General features: G+C 36.4%; 2 protein-coding genes across 2 annotated transcripts; one reads left to right on the top strand and one right to left on the bottom strand.

Moving 5' to 3' along the window:
* The first annotated feature begins 476 nt into the window (after positions 1 to 476).
* On the top strand, positions 477 to 5,493 carry LOC123539823 (hepatic lectin-like). Its single transcript, XM_045324605.2, has 5 exons — positions 477 to 588; positions 875 to 957; positions 1,448 to 1,541; positions 2,667 to 2,753; positions 3,929 to 5,493. Exons 1-5 carry the CDS (start codon positions 540 to 542, stop codon positions 4,066 to 4,068), a joined length of 453 nt encoding a protein of 150 aa, XP_045180540.2. The 5' UTR covers positions 477 to 539; the 3' UTR covers positions 4,069 to 5,493.
* Positions 5,494 to 18,479: 12,986 nt separating this feature from the next.
* Positions 18,480 to 23,154, bottom strand: LOC123539824 (N-acetyllactosaminide beta-1,6-N-acetylglucosaminyl-transferase-like). Its single transcript, XM_045324606.2, has 3 exons — positions 22,085 to 23,154; positions 21,291 to 21,529; positions 18,480 to 18,805 (listed from the first exon to the last, which is right to left on the bottom strand). Exons 1-3 carry the CDS (start codon positions 23,152 to 23,154, stop codon positions 18,480 to 18,482), a joined length of 1,635 nt encoding a protein of 544 aa, XP_045180541.2.
* Positions 23,155 to 23,447: the final 293 nt, after the last annotated feature.

The raw sequence follows: 23,447 nt of genomic DNA, 5'->3' as shown, positions 1-23,447 counted from the left end.
ACTGCAACCCTACGAAACCTTTGCGAAAAATTAAAAGAGAACCATTTAAATTGTTAAAGTGCGGTGTTTAGTTTTGCAATTTGAAAAATGTTAGATGAAAGATGAATGTTAGATGAAAAATTTATAAACTTCTTTCCTTATTACAATTCGCCGACCATCATTTTTAAAGATATTTCTTGTTTCAAATATGTGTGTACGTGTTTTGCGTGGTGTAAGTCAGATAGATCACTGATTGCTGCGTTTCACTCAATATCTACCGCTCTTAGACGAACCATCCCTATACTTATACGACTTCCGCAGTAAAAATTGTTTCCTATTCTAGTGAGGCATGTACAACTCTTAAAGTATTTCTTTTAAAAATAACTTAAACAAATTAAAAACGAATACTCAAGCGCCTTGACCTAGAAAATTCCTCTTATCACAATGCGACATGTTTATCTGATAACAATATGAAATTCTCAAGTTCAAACATAACATACTATATAAACAGACTCATTAAAATTGGTCGTATTCACAGTTTCTGCTTTACTTTGAAAATTATGTGGCTATTTGACTTTGTGATGAATCTATTATTTTTGGGAGTATATTGTACGTACATGTTTTTTCTTTCTTCGGTCACCACTTATGCACATTTCTGCACGAATATAATAAATAGATATTGTTCTTCTGGTATATGTATGTCATAACACTGTCTTTGAAATCGGTGGGGACATTCAAAATAATAATTTGGAAAGTAAAATGACCAACTTAGTTACTGTTTAGATCCTCGCAAATTATTTCGTTTAATTCGTGTTGTTGTGTATTTTGGCTGTGGTTATTGTTCAGATGGTTTTACATTCTTGTGAATGCTTTAAAATCTTCGGACCATTGCCAGGCATATGTCCAGACGGATGGCTCCAGTATAGTGGTTCTTGTTATATGTTTGGTCACGGCGCGGTCCATTTTACAGAAGCAGAGGTCAGTTGTTTTATTTATTCACAGCAAAAGGTTGAGCTGTTTCTCAAATTGTAAGGATTAATTTCATTTACCATTCAGAAAAATGTATGTGTAAAACATCATTATTTCTTTTTATTATACTAATATCAGCTTTTACATGTGTCAATCTGAAACAGAAACCCATCCAATTTCACTTAAAAATCTATTAATTGACACATAGAGTTAAGAGCAGTTACTATTCATTCAGCTTCAGATTGCATTTTTATAGAGCTATTAAGTATAATAACATTTATTAATTAAACAGTATAATGTTACTCAAAATATCTGATATGCTTCTTTAAATTACGTCTTTCATTGTTGCAGAGAAAATATTTTGCCAGTCTGCTGCAACTTTAACCTCAATAATATTTCAAAATTTGCTGAAGACGACTTGAATGAATTGTGAAATTTTGTCATCAGCTATAACATGTATATTTTAACCAGTATCGATCAATGGCGTGTTTTTTTGCAGCAATTTTGCAGACAACATCATAACAGCCATTTAATACATGTAGAGAACATGGCTGAAAATGCTTTTATTAAGGACAGGTTACGAGAATTCAAAGGTACGTAACATATTGTTTCTGCATTTCTATTACATAAAGGAATTATTTACCTAAAAAAAAACGCATGACGTCGCAGGTAAGATAACATTTTATTTCTTATTCTACATCAATTTGGTACTGAATTTTCCAGCGTAACAATAGTAAGTTTAGTTAAAGGATATACACCAGAATCTGACGATTTTCTGAATGTACATTAATGTTACAAGCAGTTCGTTTGTTTGTTGTTTGAGTTTGTTTTAAATCATATTGCTACATTTACGCCAGGTAATTAGGCTTAATGGTGACCTGGCCAGATCAGCGAATTTCCGCAAGCCAGAAAGATAGCTTCCGCAAATAAATTTTACCTCCAATTCGACGTTTCCAATTCGCAGTGGAGAACATGATTCGAAGTAAGTGGTCTTGACCACAGGAACTCGTACATATATACAAACTGTTTCAGACTAATCAGGTTATTCGCTTGTTCATAAAGCTAAAATGCAGGCAAAGCAGAGGTTTATTGAACACACTCGATCAAACTGCAGCGGCTTGCTTGGTCGTATTCTATGCTTCTAAAGGATCTTCTTATAGATTTTATAATTTATTATCTAAAGTTGACTGTTCTTTTTCTGACTGATATTTTTGGATGTACTAATTTAGCAATCAATATTTATAGGTTATTAGCTTTGTATCGGGAAATATGCACGAGTTCTTCAGCGGAAATATTGCGCGACTTTGGGAGCGCAATATTCTTCCGCTGAAGAACGAGTGCATATTTCCCGATGCAAAGATACTAACCTTTTCATTACATACACATCTACACGTATAAATATAATGTAAATATCATAAATTTGTTTTATAGCCTGAATAGGATTGACAATACTGAACTAAATAGAGAAAAATAGTGCTACAACAAACACTGAATTACGTCACGCACCTGATATGAAATTCAGGCGCCAGTGTATGGAAAAATATTGACGTTTTCGGTACCAGTGTAACTTAACGGAGAATAGAAACGAGTATGTAATAAAAAGATATACAATGCCGGGATTAAAAATCATTTAAGGTAGGCATATCAGTGTAATGATTTTAAAATATATTTCTGTACTCGAGTTGTATTTTGTAAAACTAATCATCTATTCTTTTCAGAAAAGGCATGGTGGATAGGTTTGACAGACGAGTTAGCGGAGGGGATGTGGCAATGGTACGATACGCAGGAAATAGCAAATTTCACAGGTAATACAGTTCTCAGTACAAAGTAAATAACTTCTTTAAGCCGACCTAAGTATTCGGATCGGTGTCAACATGGCATACCACACGTTGTAATTTATAAGTACAGTGTAACTTCCGAAAACCGAACGACCTCCGGACCAGTCTAAAAGTTCGGTTTTTGGAAGTTTCCGGAATTCAGAAGTTGGAAAGTTTGTAGGCAAAGTGGACATGGTGCACAAGAGTTATGTTTTCTTACACGTAGGATGAAGGAGATTTTTATACTTTTTAATTTTACAATTTCATATTAATTAATTAATTAATCAGTTAGATAATTAATTAATTATTTACAAACATTAAGGATAATAAATACATAAATAACAAGTATAAAAAGAACCAACAGAACTTTAATAATAGCATTTACGCAAACATTTTCCACTTACATTTTACCATCTTTGGAGTCATGAGTTCGTCACATTAAATTTTAATTAATGTTGATAATGCATAGTTTAATCGATGTAACTAAATATCTAAAACATCTATCTTTCTTTTGTTCAAACATTAAGAAAGTTTTTAACACATAAGATATTTAATTCATCACGTTTTCATAAACTGAATACAAATGAAAATAATCGCTAATTACTTCCTTACTTTTGCATCAAATGATCATTGTGATTATATAGCGTGTCAAAATAAACGCACACCGCTAATAAATAAACAAAAGAACATGTTGACAGCGTTTCTGGATTATCAGGTGACGCTTTTAATCCAGCAAATATTTTGCTGTTCGGTTTTCAGAAGTCAATTTTAGTGTTAAAATATAAACGGTGCTTCAAAAATCGTCCGGTTTTCAGAATTCGGAAGTTCCGGTTTTTAGAGGTTAAAAATATATAGAAATAAGAACAGAAAAAAAACGGGACCTTGACTTTCGTGCGGTTTTCAAAGGTTTCCGGTTTTCAGAAGGTCCGGTTTTCGGAAGTTACACTGTATAACACAACGGTAAATGAATGATTCTTATCTGGCAATATTTTGTCAGGTTTTATTAACACTTATGTTATAGCAAAGAAGTGAGTATAACAATCATATGACCCATGTTGGACCTGTTTTTAAATTCTTTTCCACAATGATGTAATTGGTATATATGAACCGAAAAGTTTAATAACAATCTAATAGATATCTGATCAAATTCTTCATTCATTCAGACTGGAATCCTACGGAACCGAACAATAATGGACCAGGGCAAGGGCAAGAAGACTGTGCTACGTTTTGGGATATATTTGACTTTAAATGGGCAGATCTACCATGTACATCAAAATTTTCACCTGTCTGTGAGAAAAAGTAGGTAGTACATAAACGATTAAGTGTAAGCCTGATTATTTGATAAAAATCATATCAGCTCAGATGCATTACCGTTATAACACGAAATTTAAATATGGATGTTTGCACTCAGCAGCATAATCGTCTAGTAGTAGTACCAGTCGAGGTTTTAGTAGTACCAGTGGTAACGGTCGGAGGTTTTGATAGTACCAGTAGTAACAGTCGGAGCTTTTAGTGGTACCAGTAGTAACAGTCGGAGTTTCTAGTAGTACAAGTAGTAACAGTCGGAATTTCTAGTAGTACCAGTAGTAACAGTCAGAGTTTTTAATAGTACCAGTAGTAAAAGTCGGAGTTTTTAGTAAGTAACAGTCTTAGTTTTTAGTAGTACCAATGGTAACAGTCGGAGTTTTTAATAGTACCAGTAGTAACAGTCGGTGTTTTTAGTAGTACCAGTGGTAACAGTTGGAGTTTTTAATAGTACCAGTAGTAACAGTCGGAGTTTTTAGCAAGTAACAGTCTTAGTTTTTAGTATTACCAATGGTAACAGTCGGAGTTTTTAATTGTACCAGTAGAAATAGACAGAGCTTTTAGTAGTACCAGTGGTAACAGTCGGAGGTTTTAATAGTACCAGTAGTAACAGTCGGAGATTTTAGTTAGTAACAGTCGGTGTTTTTAGTAGTACCAGTGGTAACAGTCAGAGTTTTTAATAGTACCAGTAGTAACAGTCGGAGTTTTTAATAGCACCAGTAGTAACGGTCGGTGTTTTTAGTAGTACCAGTAGTAACAGTCGGAGTTTTTAATAGTTCCAGTAGTAACAGTCGGAGTTTATAATAGTACCAGTAATAACAGTCGGAATTTTTAATAGAACCAGTAGTAACAGTCGGAGTTTTTAATAATACCAGTAGTAACAGTCGGAGGTTTTAATAGTACCAGTAGTAACAGTCGGAGATTTTAGTAGTACCAGTGGTAACAGTCAGAGTTTTTAGTGGTTCCAGTAATAACAGTCGGAATTTTAAATAGTACCAGTAATAACAGTCGGAATTTTTAATAGAACCAGTAGTAACAGTCGGAGTTTTTAGAAGTACCAGTGGTAACAGTCAGAGTTTTAAGTGGTACCAGTAATAACAGTCGGAGTTTTTAGTACTACCATTGGTAACAGTCGGAGGTTTTAGTAGTACCAGTGGTAACAGTCGGAGTTTTTAGTAGTACCAGTGGTAACAGTTGGAGTTTTTAGTAGAACCAGTTGTAACAGTCGGAGTTTTTAATAGTACCAGTGGTAACAGTCGGAGTTTTAGTAGTACCAGTGGTAACAGTTGGAGTTTGTAATAGTACCAGTAGTAATAGTCGGAGTTTTTAGTAGTACCAGTGGTAACAGTCGGAGTTTTTAGTAGTACCAGTGGTAACAGTAGGAGTTTTTAGTGGTACCAGTTATAACAGTCGGAATTTTTAATAGTACCAGTAATAACAGTCGGAATTTTTAATAATACCAGTAGTAACAGTCGGAGTTTTTAGTAGTACCAGTGGTAACAGTCGGAGTTTTTAATAGTACCAGTAGTAACAGTCGGAGGTTTTAGCAGTACCAGTGGTAACAGTCGGAGTTTTTAATAGGTAACAGTCGTACCAGTGGTAACAGTCGGAGGTTTTAGTAGTACCAGTGGTAACAGTCGGAGTTTTTAATAGTACCAGTAGTAATAGTCGGAGTTTTTAGTAGTACCATTGGTAATAGTCGGAGTTTTTAGTAGTACCAGTAGTAATAGTCGGAGTTTTTAGTAGTACCAGTGGTAACAGTCGGAGGTTTTAATAGTACAAGTAGTAACAGTCGGAGTTTCTAGTAGTACCAGTAGTAACAGTCGGAGTTTTTAGTAGTACCAGTGGTAACAGTCAGAGTTTTTAGTGGTACCAGTAATAACAGTCGGAATTTTTAATAGTAACAGTAGTAACAGTCGGAGTTTTTAGTAGTACCAGTGGTAACAGTCAAAGGTTTTGATAGTACCAGTAGTAACAGTCGGAGATTTTAGTAAGTAACAGTCGGAGTTTTTAGTAGTATCAGTGGTAACAGTCGGAGTTTTTAATAGTACCTGTAGTAATAGTCGGAGTTTTAGTAGTACTAGTGGTAACAGTCAGGAGTATTTAGTGGTAACAGTAGTTACAGTCGGAGTTTTTAATAGTACCAGTAGTTACAGCCGGGAGTTTTTAGTAGTACCAGTGGTAAAAGTCGGAGATTTTAGTAGTACCAGTGGTAACAGTAGGAGTTTTTAATAGTACCAGTGGTAACAGTCGGAGTTTTTAGTAAGTAACAGTACGAGTTTTTAGTATTATTATTTATTGTTATACCATATTTATATAGCACCCTTTTCATGCACATGTTCACAGTCAAACGTGCTTTAAAGAATAAATTGCAGACAGTACAAACAAATACGCATACAAAAACAAATGCATTCCGCCTTAACAAAAATCATGAATGTAAAACATATAGTTAAAACAAGACAATTATACATACATATTTATAAGTATTTAAATGACCCTAAAATACATACTGTTCTACGCTATTTAATGAAAAGGAAATCAATGTATCGGTCAGTTAACGAAATGGTGTACACAGAAGTGGGTTTTAGCAGGTTTTGAAAGCAGCTAGCGTGTGAGCTTCCCTAATCTTGACGGGAAGGGAGTTCCAAAACTTTAGAGCAGTGAACGAAAAGCTGCGATTGCCATACATCATGCTTTTAGTTTTTGGCATAACCAGTGACAGCGTGTCTTCTGATCTTAGGTTCCTGACCATTTTATACACTTCTATCATATCCCTGGACACTGATTGTGTAAAGCCTTAAAGATGTGGGTCAGAACCTTGTACTGCACCCTGTTTTTCACTAGCAACCATTTGAGCTCCTTCAGAACCGGTGTTATATGATTGCGACAGGGCGTCTTAGTGATGGCGCGAGCTGCCGTGTTCTGGACATGTTGCAACTTGTTAAGTGTGCTGTTTGGAATACCACTTAACAATTACAGTAGTCTAACCGTGAGGTAACCAGGCTGTTGATAAGGCTCTCTGTGGCATCACTGGTAAGATACCGTCTGTTGTGACCTATTCAGCATAGTTGTGCATATCCAGCCCGGCACACAGAGTTGACTTGTTGTTCCATATCTATACTGTTGTCAAATACTGCACCAAGATTCCTTACACATTTTGTGGATTTTATCACAGAGTCACAGACCTTCACTGAGACGTCATCAATGTACTTGGTGTTATGCTTTGATGTGAATAACATTACCTCCGTTTTATCAGCATTGAGCTTCAGCATGTTGCAATGCACCCACGAGACAATTTCAGCCAGACAGCTCTCAATGCGGCGCAAAGCCTCACTTCTAGCCACAGCCTCTATCGGCTTAAAGGACAGGTATAATTGAGAGTCACCCATGGGTTTAGTGTACATGATATAGTTCTTTGGACCAAGCACTGATCCCTGGGGCACACTGTATTTCATCGACATAGGTGTCGACAGCTCACCATCAACGCAAACAGTTTGATAGCGGTCATTAAGATATGATGACATTCATGCAAGTGCTTTGTCTGTGACTCCTAAATGATGTTCGAGTCGGTGTAACAGTGTTTGGTAGTCAGTCGTGTCGAAAGCTGCAGACAGATTGAGTAGCACGAGGATGTGAGGATGTCATTCTCTACCAATAGTACCAGTTCGAGTTTTTAGTAGTACCAGTAGTAACAGTCCTATTTTTAGTAGTACCAGTAGTAACAGTCCTAGTTTTTAATAGTATCAGTAATAACAGTCGGAGTTTTTAGTAGTACCAGTAGTAACAGTCCTAGTTTTTAATAGTACCAGTAGTAACAGTCGGAATTTTTAATAGTACCAGTAGTAACGGTCGGAGTTTTTAGTAGTACCTGTAGTAACGGTCGGAGTTTTTCATAGTACCAGTAGTAACAGTCGGAGCTTTTAGTAGTACCAGTGGTAACAGTCGGAGTTTTTAGTAGTACCAGTGGTAACAGTCGGAGTTTTTAATAGTACCAGTAGTAAAGGTCGGAGTTTTTAATAGTACCAGTAGTAAAAGTCGGAGGTTTTAGGAGTACCTGTAGGAACAGTCCTAGTTTTAAGTAGTACCAGTAGTAACAGTAGGGGTTTTAGTAGTGCCAGACAGAACTTTAAATGACTGAAATGGTTTAGTATTATAAATCAGCATTTACATCTACCTAATTAATTGATAGTTTTCACTTTTTTATTATTTTCCCTATATCAGTTATAGAAAAACTCTGTTGCAGTTGTGAATGTTTAAATCAAAAGAAATTTAACATACATTTGACATCAAATTAGTGATGACTGCAATCAGTCTTATTTCAGAGGGACAACTGGTACTTGCGAAGAAATAATTGGATGACATGTGTATTTAATTTAAACTATGTTAAAGTATACAAAATGAATATGTGAAGTTGCATTCAGTGTTGTTATACTTTCTTATACTTTGAAATCATCGAGTTCTTTCTATCTATCTGTATAATTCCGGTTAGTTCTGCTTACGCAACAGCTGGAGGTGGGGGATGAGAGGCGAGGGGGGGGGGGGGGGGTGCAAATCTGTTTATCTGTCCTGAATAGACTATAACAAAATGAGCCTTTTATCATTTTGCTCGAATGCGTTATATGCTTCGGAATACATTTAGAACAAGTGTAAAGGCCGATTTTTAGTCCCCCAGTTTCGGGGACTATAGGAATGCGCTTTTCCGTCATTCCGTCCACAATTTCGTGTCCGGTCATTACTCTGTCATCCATGAAGGGATTTAATATTACTTGGCAAAAATGTTCCCCATGATGAGACGACGTGTCATTGCAAAACCCGGACCCCTAGCTCAAAGGTCAAGGTCACAATTGGAGGTCAAAGGTCAACAGGGCTTTTTTCCTGTCCGGTCCATAACTCTCCCATCCATGAAGGAATTTTAATATTACTTGGCACAAATGTTCTCCATGATGAAACGACGTGTCATGAGCAAAACCCGGACCCCTAGCTCAAAGGTCAAGGTCACAATTGAAGGTCAAAAGTCAACAGGGCTTTTTTCCTGTCCGGTCCATAACTCTCCCATCCATGAAGGGATTTTAATATTACTTGGCACAAATATTCCCCATGATGAGACGACGTGTCATGTGCAAAATCCGGACCCCTATCTCAAAGGTCAAGGTCACAATTGGAGGGCAAAGGTCAACATGGCTTTTTTTCCTGTCCGGTCTATAACTCTCCCATCCATGAAGGGATTTTAATATTACTTGGCACAAATGTTCCCCTTGATGAGACGATATGTCTTGTGCAAAATCCGGACCCCTAGCTCAAAGTCAAGGTCACAATTGGAGGTCAAATGTTAACAGGGGCTTTTTTCCTGTCCGGTCTATAACTCTACCATCCATGAAGGGATTTTAACATTACTTGGCACAAATGCTCCCCATGATGAGACGACGTGTCATGTGCAAAACCCGGACCCCTAGCTCAAAGGTAAAGGTCACAATTGAAGGTCAAAGGTCAACAGGGCTCTTTTCCTGTCCGGTCCATAACTCTCCCATCCACGAACGGATTTTAATATTACTTGGCAAAAATGTTCCCCATGATGAGACGATGTGTCTTGCGCAAAACCCGGACCCCTAGCTCAAAGTCAAGGTCACAATTGGAGGTGAAAAGTCAACGGGGCTTTTTTCCTGTCCGGTCTATAACTCTCCCATCCATGAACGGATTTTAATATTACTTGGCACAAATATTTCCCATGATGAGACGACGTGTCATGTGCAAAATCCGGACCCCTAGCTCAAAGGTCAAGGTCACAGTTGGTGGGCAAAGGTCAACATGGCTTTTTTCCTGTCCGGTCTATAACTCTCTCATCCATGAAGGGATTTAAATATTACTTGGCAGAAATATTCCCCTTGATGAGACAACGTGTCATGAGCAAAATCCGGACCCCTAGCTCAAAGGTCAAGGTCACAATTGGAGGGCAAAGGTCAAAATGGCTTTTTTCCTGTCCAGTCCATAACTCTCCCATCCATGAAGGGATTTTAAAATTACTTGGCACAAATGTACCTCATAATAAGACGATGTGTCATGCACAACTTTCAGACCCCTAGCTCAAAGGTCAAGGTCAAACTTAGCAGTCAAATGTTAACATAGCATGAACAGGGTCTGTTTCGTGTCCGGTCCATAACTCTGGCATTCATTAAGGGATTTTAATAGTACTTGGCATAAGTGTTCCCCATGATGAGACGACGTGTCATGCGTAAATCCCGGACCCTTAACTCAAAGGTCAAGGTCACAATTGAAGGTCAAAGGTCAATAAGGTATTTTTTCTGTCCGATCCAGAACTCTGTCATCCATCAAGGGATTACAATATTACTTGGTATAAATGTTCCCCATGATAAGATGACATGTCATGCGCAACACCCAGTACCCTAGCTTAAAGGTCAAGGTCACACTTTAAGATCAAATGTCAATATGATTTTTTTCCTGTCCAGTCTATAACTTTGTCATGCAAAACAGGATTAAGATATCAGTTGGCACAAATATTCCCCTGGATGAGACAACATGTCATGCACAAAACCCAGGCCCAAGGTCTAATGTCAAGGTCACACTTAGAGACCAAAGTCAGACACAAGACTGACTTTGTCTGGAGCATTTCTTCTTCATGTATGGAGGGATTTTGATGTAACTTGGCACAAATGTTCACCAACATAAGTCGGATTGTCATGCGCAAGCACCAGGTCCCTAGGTCTAAGGTCAAGGTCATATTTAGAGGTCAAATGTCAAATTCAAGAATGACTTTGTCCGGAGCATTTCTTCTTCATGCATTGAATGATTTTGATGTAACTTGGAACAAATGTTCACCACCATGAGGCACCCTTGTTTTTAGAATTACGTCCCTTTGTTTTACTATAAATAGATTTTATTGTAACTTTTTTATTACTGGCCGTAGAGAAAATTCGACACCACTTTTCTGTGGTACAACATGCATGTTACATCCAATTGTTAGGTGTGTTTTGACCTATCTCTACCTGGTAAAGAGTTTCTTGTGGACTTATATTATATAGATTTTTTTTTGTTTTTGTTTTTTTGTTTTAAAGATTAATTTCCCTTTAAATACCTTATATGATAACTTTTTTACAATCGGCCAAAACAATTCAATATGAAAACAACTGTGGGTTTTTATATATGCACATTTTAATCCAAGTGTGTTGTTGTAACATATTGTATATATAGTACAATATTGTTTATACATCATTGACAGATATCAGTTCATTATGTTATACCGCAGTAGAGAAAATTAGGTGCCTTCCAGTAGGGGACTTTATATTGCATGGCAATACTTCATTCACTTGTTATTATCATTTTCCGAGGGCAATGACAATGACGACAGATGGAATTTACTTTAAAGCTATGTATTTTGCGATGAACAAAACTAAGTGAATAAAATAAGAGATCACTGTAATTCTGTTGAAAAAGCGATTAACCCTACTAAAAATACATTTCAGCTGAAATCTAATTTGCTTTGTTTAGAGTAAATACTGTATGATTTGTCGTCGCATGAATATTAACTGCTATTATCTGCTGTATGCATTGATACTTGCTTAAACATCCATTTAGAAAGTAATACTTTTAATGAGTTATTTACACTTTTTAAAAGCCCCCAAAATATGAAAGTGTTCATAGGACGGCAGTTCTTTCGGTCATTGAGTATTTTCTTCTAAGGTTTTATTGCCTTTAATTTCAATTTTTTGTACTTCTAGACTTCGGTACGGTTGATATCCTTAAGAGACCGTCTTGAAATGGAACTGTATTTTCAGCAAATATGCAATTAATTAACTGACCAGATTTCCTGTCACTCAAAATGAAAGCATGAATGCTTTTGCGTGATATTAACGGCAATATTCGGTATTGAACGTGGTGAAAGTCCGTGCATGACCGAAAAACTAAAAAACAAAACTTATTTGGCCATTTTTACAAAACAAGGAAAATATCAAACAGGGAAAGCCTCATTCCAAAAACGCAGCCTCCCGTTAACCCACCACGCGGACGCGCACACGACCAACACACACAAAGCAAACACACCAACACACACTCTCACACAAAGCAAACACACTGGGACAAAACGAACAAATAAAGGAACATAGTGGGGCACCGCCTTGGAACGGTCAGTGGCAAAACCACCATTGGGGAGCTTAAACTGGTTTATGGTGCACCTTAAATCATTCTTACCTCCACCATGTTACAAAGTCACAGGACAGTGCAAATAAAAATTATCCCCGCCAGCAATAGAAGGCATGTTATCTTAAACACAAAAATACTCTTGTATATTTATATAAAAGGCAAGCCTTATGAACCTAAAACGCATGTAATCAATGCTTTTGCAGAAGACAGAGCAACAAGGGAAACACCCTTAAGCGCCAGAAGACAGAAATATTAAAATATCTCAAACAAACCTTACGCGCTATCGCACAAGGTAGTTCAGCCTGAAGCAATATATTTATATTTATCACATGTTTGACGTCGTGGGGGTGAAATAAATAAAGCCATTACATAAAGCCTTTGGTATTGCACAAGTGTAATAAAGCTTTGGCGTTGACGTCGTTTTCAGTATAGGATACGTTGGTCGAACTGATTTGGTCTATCATAGGTAAAGAAAGACGAAATTTTGATGTTTCAGCTGGAAAAGCTTACATGTGATAACAAGAATATTACATGTGTGTCTTTCCATATTGAATTTATTACCTTTTTCATTCGGAAAGGAAATAAAACAAAATACTAAACGATTTATCATTATTATTCAACAGGAATGAGGCCAGGGCCCCCAACACCGTTATAGGAGAAGATACGACAGGCAGATACAAAACAATACCAAATAATGAAACAATTTTGTGTATAAGCAGTTAAGTTTACAGTCGGTTTGTAAGTACAGGGCTTAATGATAGCATGCAGACCAGAAACCATGCGTAACGGACGATAGTATCCGAAAATCACCGATTGCCTTGTGATTGTGAAGTAATTGACTAGCAACGGTGTTGACAGCTTTTCCTTTCAAAATGAAGTAAATTATTTGCAGGAGGAAATAATTTCTATTATTCTATACCTAATTTATCTATCCAATCGCGAACGTTCATTTGCAACACGTGACCGTACAATATATTACGTATTTGGATGCACGTGCGTACAAAAATCCTGTATTTTCTGTATTTGGACGCCACGCGTACAAAAAATCCTGTATTTTTTGTATTTGGACGGTTCAGCAGTCCCATGTTAAACATACGATAAAGCCCGAAACGCGTGAAAATGTTCCGAATGTAAATCGGATGAAGTAGGCGCTCTGTGTACAGAGTTTGATTATGCGTCTTGAAATCTTGATTTGATTTGAGTTTTTTTTTTGTTTACAACACACAAAAACGATTCAAGGGATAACAATGCTATCTGATTTAGATATTAAAACGTTCGTTAATAATAAAAAACTTAAAAATACAGTAAAAGGGATCATCAGATGTTGGAATATTGAAAAGTCGCTTAAAGAAGACTTCCGGACGAAACCTAGAAATTGGTATCAGCCCTGACTGTCTGAATAGCTACCTCAGCAGTTTTTATTTAACGGTTAAGAAACAAAATGGAGAAGATTATGAATGGCAACGGACGGGCGGTCAGCATCCAAAACATGTCTGCTCTATAATTCAGTTTTCGTCGGATCTTCACCAAACTTGCTGACAATGTTTGTGGGCATTACATCTCGGCCAGTTTCGATAACCAGCCAAATTGTGCCAGACACTCTTTGATTATAGTCCTTGAATTACTCGAAAAACGGGGAATTTAGCCTTGTCCGCTCTTTTAAGTCGAACAGTTTTCATCCGATCTTCCCCAAACTTGCTGACAATGTTTGTCGCCATAATACCTCGGCCAAGTATTATTATCACCCAAATCGCCAAATGGCTGTTGTAGGGAGGTTGCACCATATACTTTTTTAATGATGATACGCAGAAAAAACAACATTCAATAAATTGCGTATATTACGTATGAAGTGAAATAAATATAGAATAAAAAGGCTATTTAAGGTCTAACATTGTTCTGTATAATATATATTTGCACTCGTACCAAGCGGGAGAAACTAGAAAAGGCAGGAATACAATATTCAGTGAAACATTTTTAATTTAAACTATTATTATAGTAAGATAAAATAGATATAGAATAAAAAGGTTATTTAACATTGTACTGTACAATACGAGATATATTTGGACTCGTACCCAGCTGAGAAAACCATATTGAACTCGCCTAGCGGCTCGTCCAATATGGTTTTCTCAGCTGGGTACTCGTCCAAATATATCTCTGTATTATACAGAACAATGTTAAATAACCTATTATTAAACTCGTTGAATAAATTCAATATGAAAAGTACTCATGTAATATTCTCTATATCTGCTATGTTAGATTTAGAGTAACGCCTTTAAAGCTTTTGATGATGAAGAAAGACCGCAGGTGTTTTTTCCAGGCATTATTTCGGGCATGGCCAGCACTTGTGTTTCGTAAGCAAACTAAATGGCACATGAAGAATTCTACACTCGAAACCACGTCAGTGAGAGTCAAGCGATTCAGCGACCTTAAGATACCGCCATATAAAGAGCAAACATAAAGAAACAAACAAACATAACAGATGAATATATATTAGATGGTGCTTTTTCTCTTAAATCAAAAAGAGTGTTTTTTTTTTCAAATAGGTACTGATACTAAGCTTTGTTCTGTCTTAGTCTCAAATTAATATTTTGTGGTGCAATAACCATAACTGACATGAGTCTCCATGCAACGTATCAATGCATTAATAAAAACAACAATGTATTTGAACCAGCACTAGGCAGATTGCGACGTATTGGTGCAGCAATAAAAAAGAACTGTATAATATTAAAAAACAAAGATAAATATCCAACAGGAAAAAAGCAAGGCTGGATGTTTCACAACCCGCACCCCCCCCCCCCCCCCCAACACAAACACATGCGCGCACTCATCCACCCACACGCTATGTTTGTAGCTGATATTTTAATACATACGTATATATATTTTTACATAACTGATTTTAGATATGCTATACATTTTTACATGGATATTTTTAGATAAGTTTTACATTATTCATAGTGTTCTTTACATTTTTACATGGATGTTTTTAGGTATACTTTACGTTTATACATCATTGTTTATGCTTTACAGTTGGCGTTTGCAATATGACTTCTTCTCGGCGATATATGACCATTTTGTGTCGATTCGCCGTAAAACCCAACTCACTCACTCACCCCACCCACACGCACACCTATACGCACAAACAAAGGCATTAAGCAAACGCTCTAGACCATAACAAACAAACCAAGGAACACAGTGGAGCAACAGCTTGGAACGATCGGTGGCATAACCTCCACTGAGGAGCTTAAACAGGTTAATGATTTGCACTCAACGTCAATCTTACCCCCACCATGTTCCATGTAAATAAAACTTATCCTCGTAAGGTGGATCCCTAACACACACAAACAGAAGGAACTTAAAATGCTCATGTAAATAATTATATAAAAAGCACACCTTAAAGGGAATTCCTATAGTTTTTAATGCGCATCTTTCTGCGCAGCCGACACTTTCTATGGAAAACTGAACTGAAGTCAACATTTGTTGAAACATGTTACAGACAATGTTAAATATGAGGAATTTTGAATGAAATAACATTTTTGATAAGTTATATCAGTAATCAAATGTTGATACTGGTTTATGTTGTATTGACAAGTATCATGCCTGACAGGTATCTTGCTATTTTTGTGGTTGTGTTTTCACATCGCATTTTAGTACAAAGACAGTGTTGTTCATATAATGTAAGATAATTGACTTAGTACTGATAAGACAATATCACCTTTCAGATTATTTAGTATTCAATTATAGAAAGAATTAATAATTTTTAAAACTTTTTTTTAACTTTTAGCAGACATACATGTAATCAATTTGGCCAGGTTCGCGCCATTTCCGTCCGAACAGGTGTTGTATTCTAGCGGTCTTAACATAAAATTTAGCCTAGTGACCCATACATTTTTAGCCATTTTTATGCTCACAATACAATTATCTATACACAAGAAGAAAAAGAAAAAATTCTATGAAAGAGTTTTTCTAAAATTTAAAAAAAAATATTCTTCACTATGGGTATTTTTCATTGAAAAAATTTCACAAAAGTAAATATGAAACAATATTTTTTTTTTATTTGTACCCATTATTGTAAGGATAGAGTATTACAAATATGACTATGATATCAAATAAGTATATAATAAAATCTGTAAACAGAAAAAACCGTATTGTGCTGCCTGGATGTATATTTTGGTTGGTATTTATAAAAAAGCAGAAAATTATGAAAATGATGAAAAATCGCTGGCAGTTTCAGCAACAGTGGGTGTGTTCAAAACAATTTTTCACAAAAACAAGCCTGGTGACCGATTGTTTTTATTTGTTCATTGTTTTCAGCACAAATTTTCCTATCATATATGTGAATTTAAAAAAATCTATGCAAGGAAAAAAACTATAGAAATTCTCTTTAAATAGATTGGAAGACAAGAGTTCCCGTGGACTACAACCAATGCAACAATAACATGGGACGATGTATTAAACCAAGCAATAAGAGGAATAAATTTGAATATCAGTTAAATACATCTTAATTTATAAAATTAGTAATATAAAAGCTGGCGTTAAAAAAACAACAGGTATCAGTATACTTGTGACATCGTTGATATTGTTTGCTAATGTATAATATATGATCTGTAACGTACTCGCCAGTAACTATATATATGAATACTATGGCCCAACGATAACTTGATATTTACAAACATGACTATAAATAGATTAAAATGGAACATAGGGAAATCAACATTTTTCTAACATTTTAAAACCTAAATATTTCTAGTTTCGGTACCAATTACATATTAGCTCAGAGGTAAAGCATACTCTCCATGTTAAACAGATATTTTGCCGTGTGGGTTCGAAACTCAGCATTGACATTTAACTTTTATTTCTTTTTTGCATGTAAAATTTAGATTCCTTCATGTGCTCTGTGACAACACCACAGAGAAATCTCTAAAGCCGATATTGCAGAGTAGACGGTTTAAGTTCCCCAGTGGTGTTTTTGCCACTGACCGTTCCAAGGCGGTTCCTTTGTTTGTTCGTTTTGTCCTCGTGTGTTGGCTTTGTGTGTGTGTGTGTGTGTGTGTGTGTGTGTGTGTGTGTGTGTGGTGTGCACGTCTGCGTGCTGTAGGTTTCGTTTTGGGGAGGCTGCGATTTTGGTACGTGGCATTCCCTGTTTGATATTTGTCTTTGTTTTTTAGCATTGTATCAAAGATGATATTAATTAAATACATCCACTTAAGCGAATAATGAACATAATATTAATAATGAAATATGTAATATAAAGACATATATGCAATGCAAAAACAAACCATCAAAGAAAGAAACGAAAATATGGGAATAAAAACGAAAAAAAAAAAAAAAAATCCTCTTGAGGATTCGAACTCACAAAACAATTTGCTTATATCCAATTGTTATCTGCATTTTACCCACCTGAGCTATGTTGCAATATACTTAGTGGATAGGTAAAATGAAACAAGTACTAATATTTACTTGTACAAGCATTATGAATTGTTATTTTATCAGTTATCATGACTCGTCCTCGCGTTTCGGCGGGAATCACGTTATCATTGGGGATTAGTAGGTATATAATTAGATCGTCTTGGATTCGTTACACTGATATAAGGTCAAGCCTACGCTCGTATTATATCACAATAATTGGTACCCTCTTTAATTCCCCTGGACCAAATAGCAATAAAATTTTAGATAAACTTACAGTTTGGAAATTCTAACAATATTATTATCATTATTTTAAGGTGTATCTTTGTTTCTTTTGATACGTCAATCCGTTAGTATAAAGTGTACCTTAATATCGTGTGTTTTCGCAATAATGTATTGGACTTGACATCAAACTGTTTGAACCCGGTCTGAATTCGTTATTAATCTGAACACATCAGCCGTTATGCTACGGAGGATACGGAAAAAGCACGATGTGTCGCGATTACCACTTCGCTTTAAGATTCATCTTTTTCGAAATGGAAGCCATTTCTTTTTTAAGAAACTTGACTATATCATAACGCGTGGTGATAATTGTTTTAAGGACAATGTAAATTAATTGAGCCGTGACATGGGAAAACCAACATAGTGGCTTTGCGACCAGCATGGATCCAGACCAGCCTGCGCATCCGCGCAGTCTGGTCAGGATCCATGCTGTTCGCTAACGGTTTCTCTAATTGCAATAGGCTTTGAAAGCGAACAGCATGGATCCTGACCAGACTGCGCGGATGCGCAGGCTGGTCTGGATCCATGCTGGTCGCAAACCCACTATGTTGGTTTTTCTCATGGCATGGCTCAATTGTTTTTCACTAACTGATAGCGCACTTGATCCAGTGCTTCATAGAATGATACGTCTATTGGTAACTCTTTCAGATACTGGTCTCTTGTTCTGTTGTAAATAAGCTCTTCAAAACATTCGTAAGCTAGATATTGAAAATCTAGGTAAAATTTGTTTGCAAACAGTGATATATCATCTTTCAGTTTGAACAGATCTCCCACGCCCAGAATGCATACGTTACGCACGTATTTTCCTGCACATCGTCGTACCCAGGTACCATGTCCTATCTCCCAATTTTTATACCGTGTAAACGTTGGTTTCTTAGGATATTCTTCTGGTTCGCCTGGAATTATGTCAGAAACGCTATTAATATATCGATACTTTTTTTCATACATATTTTCCGTTTTTCATTACAACTGCATTTAATAAGGACAGCTGCTCTATGAGCCAAAATAAACCGAGGGCGGAGAAAACCATTGCTTTAAGTTTAAGCAGTTTTTGAAAATATTTAAAGGATATTAAAACATTGAAACTATATAAAATGTGGCTGATATAAGTGAACTTCAGGGTATTTAAGACTATGATGGTTCAGAGGTTAGAAACCTACCATTTCAAAGAAAACGTTTTTCATAGCTGCTTGTTTAGAGTAACACCAACAAAATTTAAGTCATATGGCTACCCAATGTAGCCCATTATTTCAGGCATGGACGGACACCTTGTAGAACAAGTGAATGAAGTATTGCCATGCAATACAAAGTCCCCTACTGGAAGGCACCTAATTTTCTCTACTGCAGTATAGTATAATGAACTGATATCTGTCAATGATGTATAAACAATATTGTACTATATATACAGTATGCTATAAACAAAAGACTTGGATTAAAATTTGTATATATAAAACCATATAGCTGTTTTCATATAGCATATTTGGCCGATTTTCAAAAAGGTAATGTTATTTATAGTAAAAAAAAAACCGTATAAGTCCTCACAAAACTACCAGGTAGAGATAGGTCAAAATACACATAAAAATTGGATGTAACATGTATGTTGTACCACAGAAAACTGGTCTCGATTTTTACAAGTTACATTAGAATCCCTCCATGCATAAAGAAGAAATGCTCCGGACAAAGTCATTCTTGAATTTGGCATTTGACCTCTAAGCATGATCTTGACCTTAGACCTAGGGACCTGGTTCTTGCGCAAAACAATCTGTCTCATAATAGTGAACATTTATGTCAAGTTACATTAAAATCCCTTCATACAAGAAGAAGAAGTTTTCCAGACAACGTCATTCTTGTATCTTACCTTTGGCATCTGAGTGTGACCTTGACCTTCGACCTAGGGACCAGGTTCTTGTGCATGACACTGCCTCTCATAGTGGTGAACATTTGTGCCACGTAATATTCAAATCCTGTTTTGCATGACAAAGTTATAAACCGGACAGGAAAAATATCCCATTAACCTTTGATCTCCAAGTGTGACATTGACCTTTAAGCTAGGATTCTGGGTGTTGCGCATGACACGTCGTTTCATCAGGAGTAACATTTATGCCAAGTAATATTAAAATCCCTTGATGGATGTCAGAGTTCTGGACCGGAGAAAAAAAACCCCTATTGACCTTTGACCTCCAATTTTGACCTTGACCTTTAAGCTAGGGGTCTGGGTTTTGCGCATGGCATATCACCTCATCATCGGGAACATTTGTGTCAAGTAATGTTAAAATACCTTCATGGATGGCAGAGTTATGGACCAGACATGAAACAGACCCTGTTCATGCCATGTTAACATTTGACTGCCAAGTGTGACCTTGACCTTTGAGCTAGGGGTCTGAAAGTTGTGCATGACACATCGTCTTATTATGAGGTACATTTGTGCCAAGTAATATTAAAATCCCTTCATGGATGACAGAGTTATGGACCGGACAGGAAAAAAGCTCTGTTGACCTTTGACCTCAAATTGTGACCTTGACCTTTCAGCTAGGGGTCCGGGTTTTGTGTATGACAAGTCGATTTATCATGGGGAACATTTGTGCCAAGTAATATTAAAATCCCTTCATGGATGACAGAGTTATGGACCGAATAGGAAACAGACGCTGGTCGTGCCATGTTAACATTTGACTGCCAAGTTTGACCTTGACCTGTGAGGTAGAGGTCTGAAGGTTGTGCATAACACATCGTCTTATTATGAGGCACCTTTGTGCCAAGTAATATTAAAATCCCTTCTTGGATGGCAGAGTTATGGATCGGACAGGAAAAAAACCCTGTTGACAATTGACCTCAAATTGTGACCTTAACCTTTAAGCTAGGCGTCCGGGTTTTGCGCATGACACGTCGTCTCATCATGGGGAACATTTCTGCCAAGTAATATTAAAATCCCTTCATGGATGACAAAGTTATGGACCGAACACAAAATTGCGGACGGACGGAAGGACGCACAGACGGGCGGACGGAAAGACTGACGGAATGACGGACGGACGGAAAAGCGCATTCCTATAGTCCCCAAAACTGGTTTTCAACCAGTAGGGGACTAATAACCAAGCTTCCGTTTACAAGCCAGCTGGATCGCTGCCTCACATGAAGAATTCTGCAACCTAAGTGAGGTACCTATTCTACATCTTTAAGGAGAAAGTGGTTTGCAATCACTCGGCTATTGAGTCCCCTCTTTTAAAGAAATCAGCTATGAGAAAAGTATAGATATTTGTTAACGGGTCATTGTCATTTACTTCAAATTTCTTATGGAATTTTCAGACAAGACTGTAGGCAAGACGGAATGAAATTACTAAGATGAATTCATAAACTGTTTTATTTTTTTTTAAATAAAAGTCTTACCGAGGAAAGATCCTGGTATCTGCAAATGGGGATTATGGTTCAATGATGAGAAAAATGTCTCATCTGGAATATCTGTTAGGTTCAGCCATTGCAGGAAATCTTTGCTTCGAGGATCATGCAGTGCGAAATCAACGAAGTCTCGATTTACAGCAATATGAACGGATCCTTTTATAGGTCTGATGTTATGAGGAGGCGGCTGTATGTTCTTGGTCCAGCGGTAAAGATAATTTTCTCTAGCTCTGAAATGTTTAAATAGCATTAAGTTCAACAATTATATTCGACATTGCCACATATCGTTTCAGTTTACACTCTTACGATTCTGCCGTTACTACTAATGTTTTCATTTTTCGAAATTTTAACATTGACAGTTTCTAGTATATTTGAATTACGAGTTGGTCATTACTCCAGCCAAAATATGTATAATGTGAGGGATGAATTGCGTACAATAGTTCTTAAAAAAACCAGTGACTTGAATTTTTGATACCATCTTTTTGCGAAAAAATATATTACGTTTGCAAAGTTACAGTATTATCACAGATTTGAAATTTTATTAATATAGATGCATGTGTTATAGGAGTGCGCCAAGCAAAATGAGAAAAAATGGCACCTTCCCATCATTTATTTAAGGTTGGAAAATGGTATTGGAAAAAAATAAGATAAAACGCAACAAAGATCATCCAAATACATATGTATATACGTATTACGAAAACATTATTCATAGACGTTTGGTAGAATGATCAAAGACATTTATTGATATCAATCAATTGAAACTTTGTGTTTGAATTCACACATACCTAACCCATGTTCCATCCACCAGGTTAGCCTCTTTCATTGCCGTTAGAATTTTCACAATTTCTAGGTTCGTTTTTAAAGGAAACTCTTGTCCAGTAAGATTGATGAAATAACGCCACGTTTTATTCCACATGTCACTCATACACACTAACTCCGCCTCCAAGACAGAAAATGTTCCCCATTTGACGGCAACAGAGCGTGACGACATGTGCACGTTAGAAAAGCATGAAACAATTAATTGTATCGTTTCAATGTCATCCGTAGCTGATTTTGAATCCATATGAATACAATAATGATTTTGTGGTCTATATATTGCACGTAGAAGTCTTTCAATTTGTTCTACGCGTTTGTAAGCAACTATACTATAAGCTAGTGGAAAGTATGTCTCTATCTGAGTTAAAGGTGAATTTATATACTGCCTAATATTTTTATATTCGGAACAGTTTTGTGTCATCTTACGATAGGCATTGTTATCTAATTTCATTCTGTTGGTAGGATTCATATGTAGTGTTGTATCTATCAATGCTTTTACGTTATTTTCAAACAATTCATTACAGGGACCGTCCGTATTGCGACGTTTATTATTCATGAACATATCCTGAACTTTTGTTCTTGGTATTACAAATTGGTAGGACGTATCTTTGGATTCGTATACATATTTTTGTGGATTTAATTTATGCTGAAGTATTGCGTCTGTTGATTTGATCTTCCTGTCGTGCTGATCAGACAGTGCATCAGTTTCTATTGTGTAGTTTGGTACAAGACTTCTACCTTCTACGGCTTTCTTAGAGTTGTTCCGGGTATCATAATCTGTGCCATTTATATATATATTCTCAACTTCGTCATTGACATTAATTTCACGAGGTCTTTTTGTAACAAGGACCGCATACCTGCCACTCCGCTTGACATCCAGTGTTTCTTTGTCAACATACAGTATATCGGGATTGAAATCCTTAAGCCAACTTCCAAACAAAGTGAACACAATACAGGATACGCCAATGACTCCGAAAAAATAAGCAACTATTTTATCCTTTCCTACCGGTTCACAGTGATGGCGTACTTGTAATGTCATGCTGTATCTCTGTTTATCTTCACAATAGGTCAATTGCTACTGCGATGTCGCCTATATAACCTGTAAGAAGTAATTAAGTGCGATCTGCAAGAGTAATGCACATATATATGTTTTGTTCACAAGTCATTTGAAACAACGGGCAGGTGAGCATTTTTGTAATGATTTAGAAATGTAATTATGTCACTCATAACCGTCATAACTGTGTTGTATTTTTGCAGGATATAGATTAAAATACAAACTCAGTATTGTAAGTTAAATTTCTCGCATTTTATATGGGGAGATCTCTGCTAGTA

This window comes from Mercenaria mercenaria, chromosome 16, assembly GCF_021730395.1.
Source record: "Mercenaria mercenaria strain notata chromosome 16, MADL_Memer_1, whole genome shotgun sequence".
NCBI lineage: Eukaryota > Metazoa > Mollusca > Bivalvia > Venerida > Veneridae > Mercenaria > Mercenaria mercenaria.
The sequence above is the reverse complement of the archived record's forward strand: the minus strand, read 5'-3'. Positions and strand labels throughout refer to the sequence as shown.